Source organism: Microtus pennsylvanicus, chromosome 1 (genome assembly GCF_037038515.1).
Source record: "Microtus pennsylvanicus isolate mMicPen1 chromosome 1, mMicPen1.hap1, whole genome shotgun sequence".
NCBI classification, from domain to species: Eukaryota; Metazoa; Chordata; class Mammalia; order Rodentia; family Cricetidae; genus Microtus; species Microtus pennsylvanicus.
This window is the reverse complement of record NC_134579.1, coordinates 149,783,765-149,798,447: the sequence shown is the minus strand read 5'-3', so window position 1 is coordinate 149,798,447 and position 14,683 is coordinate 149,783,765. Positions and strand designations below refer to the sequence as shown.

Genomic DNA, 14,683 nt, shown 5'->3' with positions numbered 1-14,683 from the left:
GAGTAGACATGCAAACTTAAGCCAGAGCTCTGGACCCCAGAGACTTCTGTGGTCCCCGTGGACTGGGAAAGGAGTGCAGAGGAAAGCCTCTCATTGATGCTCTGCAGAGACTGAAGAAGATGGACAGAAGCAGGAAGCTTCTGAGCCACCTTCACTTCATGTCAAGGGGCATTGCTGGTGTTTCCCAGAATTTCAGGCCCTGCTCTTGGGGCTGATGTGTCTGATGTCCATAGGAGAGGAAAGTGTAATAGAAAAGAGGCTGAAAATGCTGCTATTGTAAGCTTATCTGTCACCTACATCCACATCTACAGTAGCCAAAGGTAGAAGTAATCAGATATCCTTTGAGGGGAGACACAATGAAATATTGTGTAACCTTAAGTAAGGGAGGAAATTCTGACATGCTACAACATGCTACAAAGGGAGGAAATTCTGACATGCTACAAAATGGATAGACCTTGAAGGCATGGTTAGTGTGGGAACTCCTTTAGCCAATAATCTTTAAGATACCAGATCATTTGCGTGTGATCTCTTGTACTATAAATGCTGATATAAAGCTTGTGCGGTCTCTCTCTCTCTCTCTCTCTCTCTCTCTCTCTCTCTCTCTCTCTCTCTCTCTCTCTCTCCTCTCTCTCCTCTCTCTCTCTCTCTCTCTCTCTCTCTCTCTTTCTCTCTCTCTCTCTCTCTCTCTCTCTCTCTCTCTCTCTCTCTCTCTCTTGCGACTGCTGGGTTCATTTCCTGTTGCCTGCTCATGCAGATTACTGTGATCTGGGAGACTACCTCTAAATAAAGAACCCTTTATTATACTCAATTCTGAGCTAGTGTGGGACTACTTTATAGCATCCATCTACATATGGTGTCAAGTGTAATAGTCACAGAAAAAACTAGAAGGGGATGGAGAGATGACTCAGAGCTTAAAAGCATGCAGAGGTTAAATTCCAGAGGGCCAGAGTTCAGTTTCCAGAACCCACATGGTGGTAGCTTACAACCATCTGTATCTCCAGTTTCAGGGAATCTAATTCCCTCTTCTGCCTGTATAGACGCTGCACATATATGGTGTAATGGCACACAGGCAAGCAAACACTCATACACACATATAATCCACTACCCCAGAGAAGCTAAGTAACAAGCAGAACTCTAAGAGAAAACACATAGATCCTCCATGACAGGAGAAATAGACAAGACTGCCTGACAATATTGGGAGCATGGGGGTGTAGGGGGAGAAGGGAAGGCAGAAGGGGAGAAGGAGGGGAAGAGGGTGGAGAACTAGAGGGAACAGGACAGTCAAGATGGGGAAAGGACAAAGACGGAGAACAAGGAAAGAGATGTCCTTTCTCGAGGTCCTAGTTAGAGCAATAAAACACCAAAAGAAGATCAAGGGGATAAAATCAGAAAAGAAGTCAAACTCTCACTATTTGCTAATGGTATGATAGTTTACATAAGTGATCACAAAAATTCTACCAAGGAACTTCTACAACTCATAAACACTTTTAGTAATGTAGAAGGATACAAGATTAACTCAAAAAAATCAGTAGCCCTCCTTTACACAGATGATAAATGGGCCGAGAAAGAAATCAGAGAAACATCACTCTTCACAGTAGCCACAAATAGCATAAAATATCTCGCAGTAACTCTAACCAAACAAGTGGAAGACTTGTATGACAAGAACTTCAAATCTTTATAAAAAGAATGGAAGAAGACACCAGAAAGTGGAAAGATCTCCCACACTCTTGGGTAGGTAGTGTTGAAATAGGAGCTGCGGTGGGCTGTGTTCCAGGCACCCGGCCACCTGCACGGCTAGCTTTATACCTGAAATAATTACACGGAAATTGTATTCTTTTAAACACTGCTTGGCCCATTAGTTTTAACCTCTTATTGGCTAGCTCTTACATATTGATCTAACCCATTTCTAATATTCTGTGTAGCACCACGAGCTGGCTTACCAGAAAAGATCTTAACCTGCATCTGTCTGGAGTGGGAGAATCATGGTGACTGCCTGACTCGGCTTCTTTCTCCCAGCATTCTGTTCTGTCTACTCCGCCTACCTAATTTTCTGTCCCATCAGGCCAAGCAGTTTTCTTTATTAGTTAACCAATGAAAGCAACAGATAAGATACAAGACCCACCTCCATCAAGGTAGAATTAACATAGTAAAAATGGCAATCTTACCAAAAGCAATCTACAGATTCAATGCAATGCCTATCAAAATCTCAGCAAAATTCTTCACAGACCTTAAAAGAAGGGTACTCAAAAAACCATTTGAAAATGGAAAAGCAAAAACCCAGGATAGCCCAAACAATCCTGTACAATAAAAGAACTTCTGGAAGCATCACAATCTCTGCCTTCAAACTCTACTACAGAGCTATAGTACTGAAAACAGCCTGGTATTGGCATAAGAACAGACAGGAGGACCAATGGAATGGAATCGAGGACCTGGATATTAATCCACACACCTCACCTTCGAACACCTGATTTTTGACAAAGAAGCAAAAAATATCAAATGGAAAAAAGAAAGCATATTTAACAAATGGTGATGACATAACTGAATATCAACATGTAGAAGAATGAAAACAGGCCCATATCTATCACCATGCACAAAACTAAAGTCCAATGGGTCAAAGACCTCAACATAAAGCCAGCCATACTAAACGTTATAGAAGAGAAAGTAGAAGTACACTTGAATGCATTGGCACACGAGACCACTTCCTAAATATAACCCCAGTAGCACAGACACTGAGAGAAACAATTAGTGGGACCTCCTAAAACTGAAAAGCTTCTGTAAAGCAAAGGACATGGTCAACAAGACAAAATGACAGCCTACAGAGTGGGAAAAGATCTTCACTAACCCTACATCAGACAGAGGTCTGCTCTCCAAAATAAAAGGGTCAAGAAATTGGTCATAAAAAGAACAAATAACCCAATCAAAAATGGAGTACAGACATAAACAGAGAACTTTTAACAGAGGAATCTAAAATGGCTGAAAGACGTTTAAAGAAATGTTCAACATTTTTAGTTATCAGAGAAATGCAAATCAAAACAACTCTGAGAAACCATCTTACACCATTAAGAATGGCCAAGATAAAAAAAAACACTGAAGACAACTTATGCTGGAGAGGTTGTGGGATAAGGGAACACTCCTGCATTGCTGGTGGAAGTGCAAGCTGGTACAGCCCCTTTGGATATTGGTATGGCAATTTCTAAAAAAATTTGGCGACAACCATCCTCAAGACCCAGCAATACCACTTTTGGGTATATATCCAAAGAATGCTCAATCGTGCCACAAGGATATGTGCTCAACTATGTTCATAACAGCATTGTTTATCATAGCCCGAACCTGGAAACAATCTAAATGGCCCTCAACTGACTAATGGATAAGGAAAATGTGGTACATTTACACAATGGACTACTACAGAGCAGAAAAAAAATAATATTTTGAAATATACAGGCAAATGGATGGAGCTAGCAAACATCATATTGAGTGAGGTAACCCAGACCTAGAAAGACAATTATCATATGTACTTACTCATAAGTGGTTTTTAAACATAAAACAAAGAAAACCAGCCTACAAATCACAATCCCAGAGAATATAGACAACAATAAGGACCCTATGAGAGACATAGATGGATCTAATCTACATGGGAAGTAGTAAAAGGCAAGCTATCCTGAGTAAATTGGGAGTATGGGGACCATGAGAGAGGGTTGAAGGGGAGGGGAGAGGCAAGGAAGGGAGCAGAGAAAAATGTATAGCTCAATAAAATCAATAAAAAAAGAAAAGAAAAAAGAGATATCTTGATTGAGGGAGCCATTTATGGGACTAGTAAGAAGCCTGGCAGTAGAGAAATGACCAGAAATCCGCCAGGATGACCCCAGCTAAGACCCTAAGCAATAGTGGAGAGGGTGCCCAAAGTGGCCTAGCCTTGTAGTTAGATTGATGAATATCTTAAATGTCACTATAGAACCTACATCCAGCAACTGATGGAAGCAGGTGCAAAGAACCACAGCGGAGCATTTGGCTGAGCTCCCAAAGTCCAGCTGAAGAGAGGGGAAATGAGAAGACTGTTTTAATAAATTTAAAAAAAATAAAAAAACTTGAAGAATTCATTGCCCTCAAAATATCATCAAACCCTAACTGGAGCAAACTATGTTTTTTTGAAACAAGGTTTTTCCATGTATCCCTTGATATCCTGGAACTCACTCTGCAGACCAGGCTGGCCTTGAACTCACTCACAGTGATCCACATGACTCTCCTTCCTAAGTGTGGGGATTAAAGATGTGTTCTACCATGACCCAGCAAACGTTTTTCTTTTAAAAATATCTATTCTTTGACATTATCTTTCTATATTCAATGCATTTTCATCATACCTACACCTATTTCCTCCCCTTCAACTTCTGCCCCCAACATTTTCACATACCAAAGGTCTACATATTATTTACATTTAATTATTTTCTTCTAAAGACAAAATCCACAGTTTTTAGCAACCAAGGAAAAATCCATACATATATTTATAGAATACTTTTTCTAATGTACTGTTACTCATCCTGTTTTTTATGACTTTATTTTAAATATCTTCTGTTTATTCTTTGACAATTCCATAAGTGTATACCATGTACCTTGACCATATCCACCCCAACTTCCTCCTTCCACTGCCCACCCCCAACATGTTCTCCTCCCACCTTTGGTCCTCCTGTTCCATTTTCTTTTCAAATTCGCAGAGTCTAGTTTGTGCTGCCTGTTGACATGTGAATTAATCATGCCGGTTTGACCTTGTGCAGGTGACCACAGTGCAATGAGTTCGTGTATGCAACAGCCAAGCCATGTCCTGCAGGCGGCCCTTCCTCTAGCTTCATCTCATGGCTTCTTCCGTGATATCCACTAACTCTGGGGGGATGGTGTCAGTTTTTGTTTTTATATGTAACCTAGCAAACTAGTGCAAAGCCTTCCACATGCTTTCCCCCTAACTGTACACACAGTAGTGACAAACAGGGCATTGACTCCTGACCTCCACAAATCTATTCATACTACAACAGATTATTTTTTCTTATGATGAAATATGATTCATTCTTTAAAAGTTAAACTGAACACCACAGTATTTGAAAAATATTTACTAACTCTTTTTTCTCCACCCAAACAGAGCTGGGCTTCTTCTCTGAGCAAGTCACAGGGTGGGTTCATAGTTGGCCATCTTCTGAATGAGGACAGAAGAACGTTGCGTAGAGTTGTTCTCAGCAGATTTGAAACTCAACTTTTGACCTGTACTTCAGAAGCCATACACCTAGACAGATTAAGATGATTTTCAACAACCCAAATAAATTGCCTTTCTCTCAGGATCATTGAGAATACAAAAGTAGCAACTGTAGATGTCACTCAGCTCAGTAGAAATGAAATTATCTTCGAATAGAGTCATTTTATCATTATCATTATGCGGGAATGAGGTATAGACATTTTTTCAAACTTAAATTAGCAGAAGCATTTACCATGTTGGCATGAAAACTGACAGAACGGACAAAGTCTCAGTAAATACCAGCTGATTTCCATCACGAAGTTACCAGTAATGGCCCGGTGCAGTGGCCACTCCCAGGGCTCTTCTGTAGAGGCAACTACGCTCTGTACAGAGGGGGATAAGATTAAACAATTATTTAAAAGTTGTAGTAGTGATGTGGGAGGGTCTTCTGTTTTGAGTTGATTTCATTGGTTAATAAAGAAACTGCTTTGGCCCTTTGATAGGACAGAAAAGTAGGTAGGCAGAGTAAACAGAACAGAATGCTGGGAGGAAGTGAGGCAGTCGCCATGCCTCTCCTCTCTGAGACAGACGCGATGGAGCCAGCCGCCGGGTCAGACACGCCGAATCTTTCCCGGTAAGACACCACTTCGTGGTGCTACACAGATTATTAAAAAATGGGTTAATCAAGTTGTGAGAATTAGCCAGTAAGAGGCTAGAACTAATGGGCCAAGCAGTGTTTAAATGAATAAAATTTGTGTGTTGTTATTTCGGGACATAAGCTAGCCAGGTGGCTGGGAGCTGAGTGGCAGGAACGCAGCCTGCTGCTCCTTCTACATAGTAGTGTGGTTGTTTGAATGATGAATGTCTCCCATAGTCTTGGGTATTTGAATACTTGATCCCCAGTTGGTGGCCCTGTTTGGGGACGTTTAGGTGTGGTGTTTCTGGAGAAGGTGTGTCACTGGGAGTGGGCTTTGAGGTTTCAAGTGTTATACCCAGCTAGCTCACACTTTCTCTGCTTTCTGCTTGTGCTTCTAGGTATTGGTGGTTAGCGTTCAGCTCTACTCTGCCATCGTGAACTCAGTCCTTTGAAACCATAATCATAAATAGCTTTCTTCTGTAAGTTGCATTGTCTATGATGCTTTATCACAAGCAATAGAAAAGTAACTATCATAAGTGTTCAAGATGGACTGCAATCTTCTCAACAGGATGCTGCACAAATCGTTGCACCTTCTTCGGGGCTTACTTTATACTCTGTGAACAGGAAGGAGTAGGCTTGGGGTTCATTGGCCCCTGTGGTGCCCAACCTCCGTTGTTACTGTAGAGATAAAAGGAGGCAGTCAGTGTAAAATACGCACACTCGACGATGGTGGTGAGATGGTGATGTCAAAAGTCAATATACACAGGGTTGTCGTGATGGGGCTTTGATACTAATGCCATGTGCACAAACATCTTTATTTTAACTCAGCCCAGAGCAGTTTTAACTGAGAAGATTATACAGTTTCACGGAACAGAATCCTCCAGTTTCCTATACAGTGACAGTGATGTTACCACAGTTACCACAATCACCTTTATCGACACTATCATCACCATCACTACCGTTGTCATCACCACCACCACCATCATCACTACCATTACATCTCAAGTACCAGGCTAATGGTTAGGACTAAAATCAGGAGTCATACCAAGAGATAGAAAACGCAACCCAAATGGTTTAAGTTGAAGTGAATTTATTTGTTCACAGAAGGACACTTTCCATGGGTAGACCAAAGTTCAGGGTATGAGAGATCCAGGAATCCATCAGTCATTAGGGCCTCATTGCTGTCTCTCCAATAGATTTATTTTTCTTTTTTGATTCTATTATCAGTCAGAGACTCCTGTTTTATAGACACACACACACACACACACGCATACAGTATGTAAGGGTACATACATGTGTGCTGTGCCCAAATTGGCCAGAAGAAGGCTTTCAGAGGGTAGCCACAAGGATATTAGGGAAGGGAACTCTCGTCCTGTCGAAGAGCGGTGAGTGCGCTATATTGCTGAGCCTCCTCTGTTAAAGCCCAAATCGTAGCACCTACGTCTTCTACAATCCTATAGATGTGCTCATTAGTTTTATATTCACTTGACACAATCTAGAGTCATTTGGAAAGACAGACCCTCAACTGAGGAAATGTCTTCATGAGATTGTCCTATAGGGAAGTCTGGAGAATACCTTCTTGGTTAGTGATTTTTATGGGAGGACCTTGTTCACAGTTGGTGATGCCCTCTTGGGCTTGTTTCCTGGGTTATGCTAGAAAGCAGCTGAGCCAGCCATGGGGTTGTCTTTGTAAGCAGCCCCTCTCCACAATCTCTGCTTCAGCTCCTACCTCCAGGTTCGTTTCTTGAGTTCCTGCCCTGACTTCCTTCAGTGACGGACTGTGACCTATGAGTTTTAAAATGAAATAAATATTTCCTCCCCAAGTTGCTTTTGGCCATGGTGTTTTACCACAGCAGTAGAAATGCTCATTAAGATAATGGATCAAGAAAAAAATCTGAGAGAAATCCCAATCTGACTTTCTGATGTAGATTTATTAATGTCTCCAGTTCTTCAGCCATCCATCTGTGAAGGTCAGGTTTCATGTGACTCCAGCCTCCTCCACATAAAGGTTGAGGGTATCAGTTGTCTAATCCAAATAATAATATGTCATGTGACCAAAGTCTTGATAATTCCTCATGCAGTTGGGTTTCCTCTCTTACACTTCAGCTACTGTGATGAAAAGCCAGGCCTTAATCAGCCCTTTGGTCTCAAGAGAAGTATATGGATCTAATCTCCTTCATTTAGGCCATCCTAACATTGATCAACATCCATTTGCATGAGTAAAATTAGTCCATGTCAACATGCCACAAAGGTAGGTCCAGCCTAGATTACCTTACCTTATATCCAGTTGATTGAAAGTGAATGAGATTAAGTTAGTTACCGGCATTTTGTTTCTGAGACATGGTTTCTCTGTGTAGCTTTGGAACCTGTCCTAGCACTTTGTACACCATGCTGGCCTCGAACTCAGAGCTCTGCCTGCCTCTGCCTCCCAAGTGCTGTGCCACCACCGCCCAGCATAAGTTACAAGCTTTAGGATACTAAATTTTAAATGATTTGTTACACAACATTCTTTCAGAAGAGCTAGCTATTGTGCTTTAGTTGGCTTAAAGTGGATTCATTTGTCCACTTTTATTTAAAATAACCAAGATCAGAGGTCAAAAGTTTGGTGTTGTGCCTTCTTTTGGGTAGGAAAATGGAAGCAGCCATGGGTTCCCCCAGAGGAGTGTCAGGGTGTTAAGCCACCCTGAGAAAGTGGCCCTCAACAATTTTTTTAATCTGAAAGATGGTAGGAGAGAGAATTCATTCATGGAGTCTAGAGTCTGGACCCTTGGCGTCCACAGCATACACGGCCAAAGGCAGCTTTGAACTCCTTGTTCCGCAGGCTGTAGATGAGGGGGTTGAGCATAGGGGTCACCATGGTGTATGACAGGGACACCACTTGCTTGCTCTCAGGAGAGTAGCTGGCCTTGGGGCGCAAGTGGATGACCCCCGTTGTGCCGTAAAACAGAATTACCACGATGAGGTGGGAGGCACAGGTGGACAGGGCCTTGTGGCGCCCAGAGGCTGATGGCATCCGAAGGACAGCAGCCAGAATCATGACATAGGATGTAGCTATAAGACAGAAGGGAACCATGATGACAAGGACAGTGGCCACAAACACGTTGGCCTCAAAGACTCTGGTGTCTGCACACACCAGGCTCAGCAGAGGTGCTATGTCACAGAAGAAGTGCCGGATGCCCCGTGGCCCACAGAAAGGAAAGTTAAAGAGCCAGATAGTGAAGACCAGAGCCAGGGGGATTCCTGACAACCAGCAAGCGGTGGCCAGCAGGTGGCACAGCCTCGAGCTCATGATGGCGCCATAACGCAGTGGCCTGCAAATGGCCAGGAAGCGGTCCCAGGCCATGACCGTGAGGAGAAAACACTCCGATGTGACACAGGACAGCACGAGGAGCAGCTGCAGGGCACAGCTTGTCAGGGACAGCCCACGTCCTGGCCGCAGCAGGGTCATCAGCAGACGGGGCGCCACGTCCAGTGAGAAGCAGATCTCCACCAGCGCTAGGTGGCGCAAGAAGAAGTACATGGGCGCACGCAGGCCTGGATCCAGGCTGGTGAGCAAGAGGATGAGTGTGTTGCCTAGCAACGTGAGCAGGAAGGCGGCCAGGAAGAGCACTGAGAGCATTGGGCGCAGGGAGGGCACATGTGCGAAGCCTAGCAACACGAACTCCAGCTCACGTGCACTGCTCTGATTGGCCCAGGGAGGAGCTGCCCAGGAAGGTGGCATGTGCCCAGGATTCGAGGGCACTGAGCTAAGGACCGGGGAGGAACCCTATGGAGTACCAGAGGGAGGAGAAGATGAAGCAAAAATTGGAGCCTGTAGGTTCTGTCCTCTACAGTTACCGGAAAGACGAATCCTCTCACACCCAGGGCCTTCGGTAAACACCTCAGCAAGTGTGGAATGAATGAAATGACCTCATCTGTTGACCTGACTCCTTCCTAATTCTCTGGTCTGTGCTCCATGGAGCTCCATGCAGCATTTGCAAACCATCTCAGGGCCTTTGTAACCTTCATTCTCTCTCCTCCAACCACTCTTTCCATGTCCGTTTATAAGGATGGATGTGTGTCTACACACACTTCCCGCTACTCTTCCAAGTGGTTCCCATGATCCTCAACCCCTAACACTCTTTCCCCACGAACCCAGCATGCCCTCTTTGCATATACATATTCCGTATGTTGGCATCCTTAGACCATTCTCAGTCTCCAGATATATATTAAAATATCACCTTCAAGGCCACCACGATGGCTCAGCGAGGAAAGGAGCTTGCCAGTGAGCCTGAAGACCTGAGTTCAAGCCTCAGTACCCACATAGTGGAAGAAGAGAGTCAACTCCTGTAAGTTGTTCCTATAGCAACATGGCACCTGTGTTCTCCCTCTGCCACATCTCATCACATACAAATAGATAAACAAAGACACCTTCTGAGGTCCATTCTTGGTGGCCAGAAGATAGCAGTAACCACCCCTTCAACTATTCACACTTTCTGAGTATAGCTGTAGTTGAACAAATGCTGGCTCGAGTTTATCTCCTATTCAACAAGTCTATTCACTCTGCAATCTCTCACCATCACGGGTCATGCCATTTCATCTACTGCCCAGGAGATTATTCTCCAGTAAATACTATCAAAAAATGTCTCTTGTGTGGGTCTTGTGAAAAACCAATTTTGAGTAAAATATATGGAATTTCTGGGCCTGGGGAGATAGCTATGTGTGTCATGCATGTGCTTGTTGTCCACACAAGAAGACCCAAGTTTAGGTCCTTATCACACAAAAGCAGGGTGCTGCCTCTGTCACCCCAGTGCGGATCATAGGGGAATGTGGTATAGAGGCAGGAGGAGCCTAGGGGCTGCTTGTCAGCAAGAGCCTGGCTGAAGAGTCCCACAGTCAGTGAGAGATCCTGTCAGATGGTGCGGGGGGTAAGAGAGTGTGCTGTGCTGTGCAAGCGTGGGGACTGCATTCAAGCCTGTCACATCCATGTAAAGAGCAGTATGGCTTCATAAGCCTGTGACTGTGGTGTTCAGGAGCAGAGGTGGGTGCATCATGGGAGTTCTCTGTTCAACCAGCCTGGCTGAAATGGCAAGCTTCTGGCTCACCGGCCATGTCTTAAAGGAATGAGGCAGAGAGAAAAGACAAAATGCCCTCCGCTGGCCTCTGCATGCATGTTCACGGTCATATAGCACTCAGCCATGTGCATGCTACAAGCACACACCGCACCAGAAATTTTTAAAAATTAAAAAGTGTTTACAGTGGATCCATACCTTTACTTCTGGTCTCTGCATTCAAATGGACAGGCAAGCATCCTGCATCCCCATGTGTACACTACACCACACACATTCACAGGCACACTATATATATACATATATGTACATATGTTTTTTCCAGGTCTGGGCCATAATCAAATATATCCAAAGACATGTCAGTGACTTCAGAGCTCTTCTTTGTATACTCCTATTGTAAGCAAGATGAAGCTTAACTGTCTCATCATGACATTCATATTCTCTTGGGAGACAGCTCCCAAATCCATCCATCCATCCATCCATCCATCCATCCATCCATCCATCCAATCCAGAAGGTCATTCACAGCACCAGATATTGCAGCAGGAACTGATCTTGGACTCAAGTTTTAAAGGGAAAGAGACCTGTTCCTCAGCTTCTGATGCTTGGGCAGACAGAGGGAAATGCTTAATCAGAAGGGGGAGGGGTTGCCCAGAAGGGTGTCACAGAGTGACATCCTCGTGTAGCTCATCAGACATTCTCACGGTAACACTCGTTTCACGCACGTCCCTTTGTTATACGCAACACGATGCCTGGCTCATAGAGGTGAAGAATTTGTGTTTACAAAATGTGTGAACATCTGTCTTGTTCATAATTTCACATCTAGCTTTCACTTCAGGGCCTGGCAGATGACAGAAATCAGAAGTACTTTGTTTTTCAAAGGTTTCTCTGTATAACTACTCTGGATAACCTGAAACTCACTTTATAGACCAGGCTGGCCTCAAACCCAGAGATCTACCTGCCTCTGCCTCCCGAGTGCTGAGATTAAAGGCGTGCGTGACCACCACCTGGCCCAGAAGTACTTTTTTGAACATCTGGGCACTGACATGCCCCCTTTCCTTAAAACATCTCCATAATATCCTGCACATTCTCACTTGCTCTTTTTTCTGCTCCCTGCTGGCTTCTCACACTCACCTTGGTGGAAAATGCTGTTCCCGCTCTCTTCACACAGGCCCGAAGTTAAACTGGACTCAGACCAGGGGGTGCCTGGCTGTGCATCTCCACATCTAGAAGTGTAGTTTATAGTGAATGAAACTGCAAGATGGGTCAGTGGGTAAGGGCTTGCTCTGTTAGTACAAGGCCCTGAGTTCAATCCCCAGTAGCCAGGCATGGCTGTATGTGCCTGGAAATCCAGTGATGGGGAGAGGGACACAGACAGGCAGGCCCTCAGAACTTGCTGCCAGCTAGCTTAACCAAACGTTCAGTGAGGGACCCTGTCTCAAGGCAATAAGGTGGAGAGAAAGAAGACAGTCTACATTAGTGGTTCTCAACCTGCGGGTCGGGATCCTTTTGAGGTTGAACGACCCCTTCACAGGATATACGCAAGACAGTCTGTGTATCAATATTTACATTACGATTCATAATGGTAGGAAAATTACAGTTATGATGTAGCAATGAAATAATTTTAAGGTTGAGGGTCATCATAACATGAGCAACTGTATTAAGGGGCTGCAGCATTAGGAAGGTTGAGGTCCACTGCTCTCCTGCTCATGCAAAGGCACACACACACACACACACACACACACACACACACACTAGCACACTTGCGTGCATGCACATTACCCCATGGGGGAATCTATCTTAAGAATGTAATGGAGGAAAATTAAACAGAGATAACCAACATCTTTACAGCTCCAAGAGGACAGCGACACTCTTAAGCAATCTCCAGTGACATGGCTAGTTCAATATGGACCAGAGCTTCACATTCAAGCTACCAGGCTTGGGCTCCCAGGTCTGAAAAAAAAAAAGCAATTTTGTCAAAATGCACTCTGTGCACTAAGTGGATACCATCCCCATGGCAACCTCCCCAGCAAAGGTCACGACAACCTTTCACATAATGAGTGCTGTAAGCTCATAATTGGCCATTTGCCCTTTCTACCTTGGCATTTCCAGTCCATTTCTTCATTGCATTCACTGAAATGACGAGTGAATAGTGTGTGTGCACGCGCGAGTGGGTGTGTGTGTGAGAGAGAGACAGAGACAGAGACCGAGTTAGAGAGATTGAGGTGTATGAGAAAGACTGAAGACTTCAGTTCATTGAGAATCACAGAAAAATTCCCGCACTCCATCCTTGAGATGATGCCTTGGCAAATGTGCCTTTGGTGGCTATATTTTTAATTCCTCTTCAACTGGCACCCAGACCACTAAAAGTCTCTATCACTTCTTCAGGGAGACAAAGGATGTCTTGGCTTGTCTGAAGGAGTCTATCTTGTCTTACTTATTTGAGCCACATTTGTCTAGTATTTCTGTTTTATTTCCCCAAATGGGCAAGGTGACAAGGGCTCTCAACCGAAAAGTGTCTGATGCCGAAGTTGGAGACACAAAGAGACATCAGAAGGCTATTCGAATAGCCTTGGATGTGAGGGATGCTGCTGGATGCTATGTAGAGGAAGACTTCTCAACCAGGAGGACCAGAGGCATAGAACAGATTCTGGAGGTGACATCACCAGCTACTGCTGATGGACTGGACGGGAGGAAAAAGGATGGAGAAGAATGAGACATGACTGCTAGGAGTCAGTCCATAGACACAGGATGATGGCATTTACAGGGCTTTACCCTGTAGTCAGATAAATATCTTAAATGTTGCCATGGAGCCTTCATCCAGCAACTGATGGAAACAGAGGCAGAGACCCACCACAGAGCACTGGGCTGAGCTCCCAAAGTCCAGTTGAAGAGTGGGAGGAATGAGAATATGAGCAAAGAGGTCAAGACCATGATGGGGACACCCACTGAAACAGTCTACCTGAGCTCATTGGAGCTCACCAACACCAGCCAGACAGGGAAGGAACCAGCATAGGACCAACCTAGACCCTCTGAATTTGGGTGACAGTTGTATGACTGGGGCAGACTACGGGGCCACTGGCAGTGGCATCAGGACTTATCATTACTGCTTGTACTGGCTTTTAGGGAACCTATTCTCTTTGGATGTATACCTTGCTCAGCCTAGATATAGTAGGGAAGGCGTTGGACCTTCCCCCAAAGCAATGTGCTTTACCCTCTCTGAGGATTGGATGGAGGGTGGGAAGTTAGTTAGAGGGAATGGGAGGAGGGGAGGAAGTGGGAACTTGGATTGGTATGTAAAATAAAAAAAAATAGTTTGGGGGGCTGGAGAGGTAGCTCAGCAGTTAAGAGCACTAACGGCTCTTTCAGAGGTTCTGAGTTCAATTCCCAGCACCATGGCAGCTCACAACCATCTGTAACTCTGGTTCCAGGTGATCTGACACCTTCACACTAATGCACATAAAATAAAGTTAAATAAATTATTAAAAAGATAGCTTGTGTTCTTTTTTAAAAAAATAAAATAATAAAAATAAAACCTCAGGTAATTGTGTACACATCTCAAAAAAGAAAGAAAGGAAGGAAGAAAGAAAGAAAGAAAGAAAGGAAGGGAGGAAGAAGAAAGAAAGAAAGAAAGAAAGAAAGAAAGAAAGAAAGAAAGAAAGAAAGAAAGATTGATTCAAGGATGCTCCAGTTTGGTGCTGAGGTGCTGAGGTGAGAAGGGAAGAGGAACAAATTTGATGAGAGTTAAGAGAGTCTGAGACTTTCCCATAGTGCTGCAGGGA

At 44.2% G+C, this 14,683-nt stretch overlaps 1 protein-coding gene across 1 annotated transcript; it reads right to left on the bottom strand.

Moving 5' to 3' along the window:
- Window positions 1-8,607: 8,607 nt before the first annotated feature.
- LOC142857578 (olfactory receptor 10A7-like) lies at window positions 8,608-9,576 on the bottom strand. The gene has a single exon (XM_075986120.1). It carries the CDS (start codon window positions 9,574-9,576, stop codon window positions 8,608-8,610), a length of 969 nt encoding a protein of 322 aa, XP_075842235.1.
- Between the last annotated feature and the right edge of the window lie 5,107 nt (window positions 9,577-14,683).

What these genes read in the sequence shown, in the direction of transcription:
- LOC142857578 (XM_075986120.1), bottom strand. Translation starts at nt 9,576, where the DNA reads ATGCCACCTTCCTGGGCAGCTCCTCCCTGGGCCAATCAGAGCAGTGCA.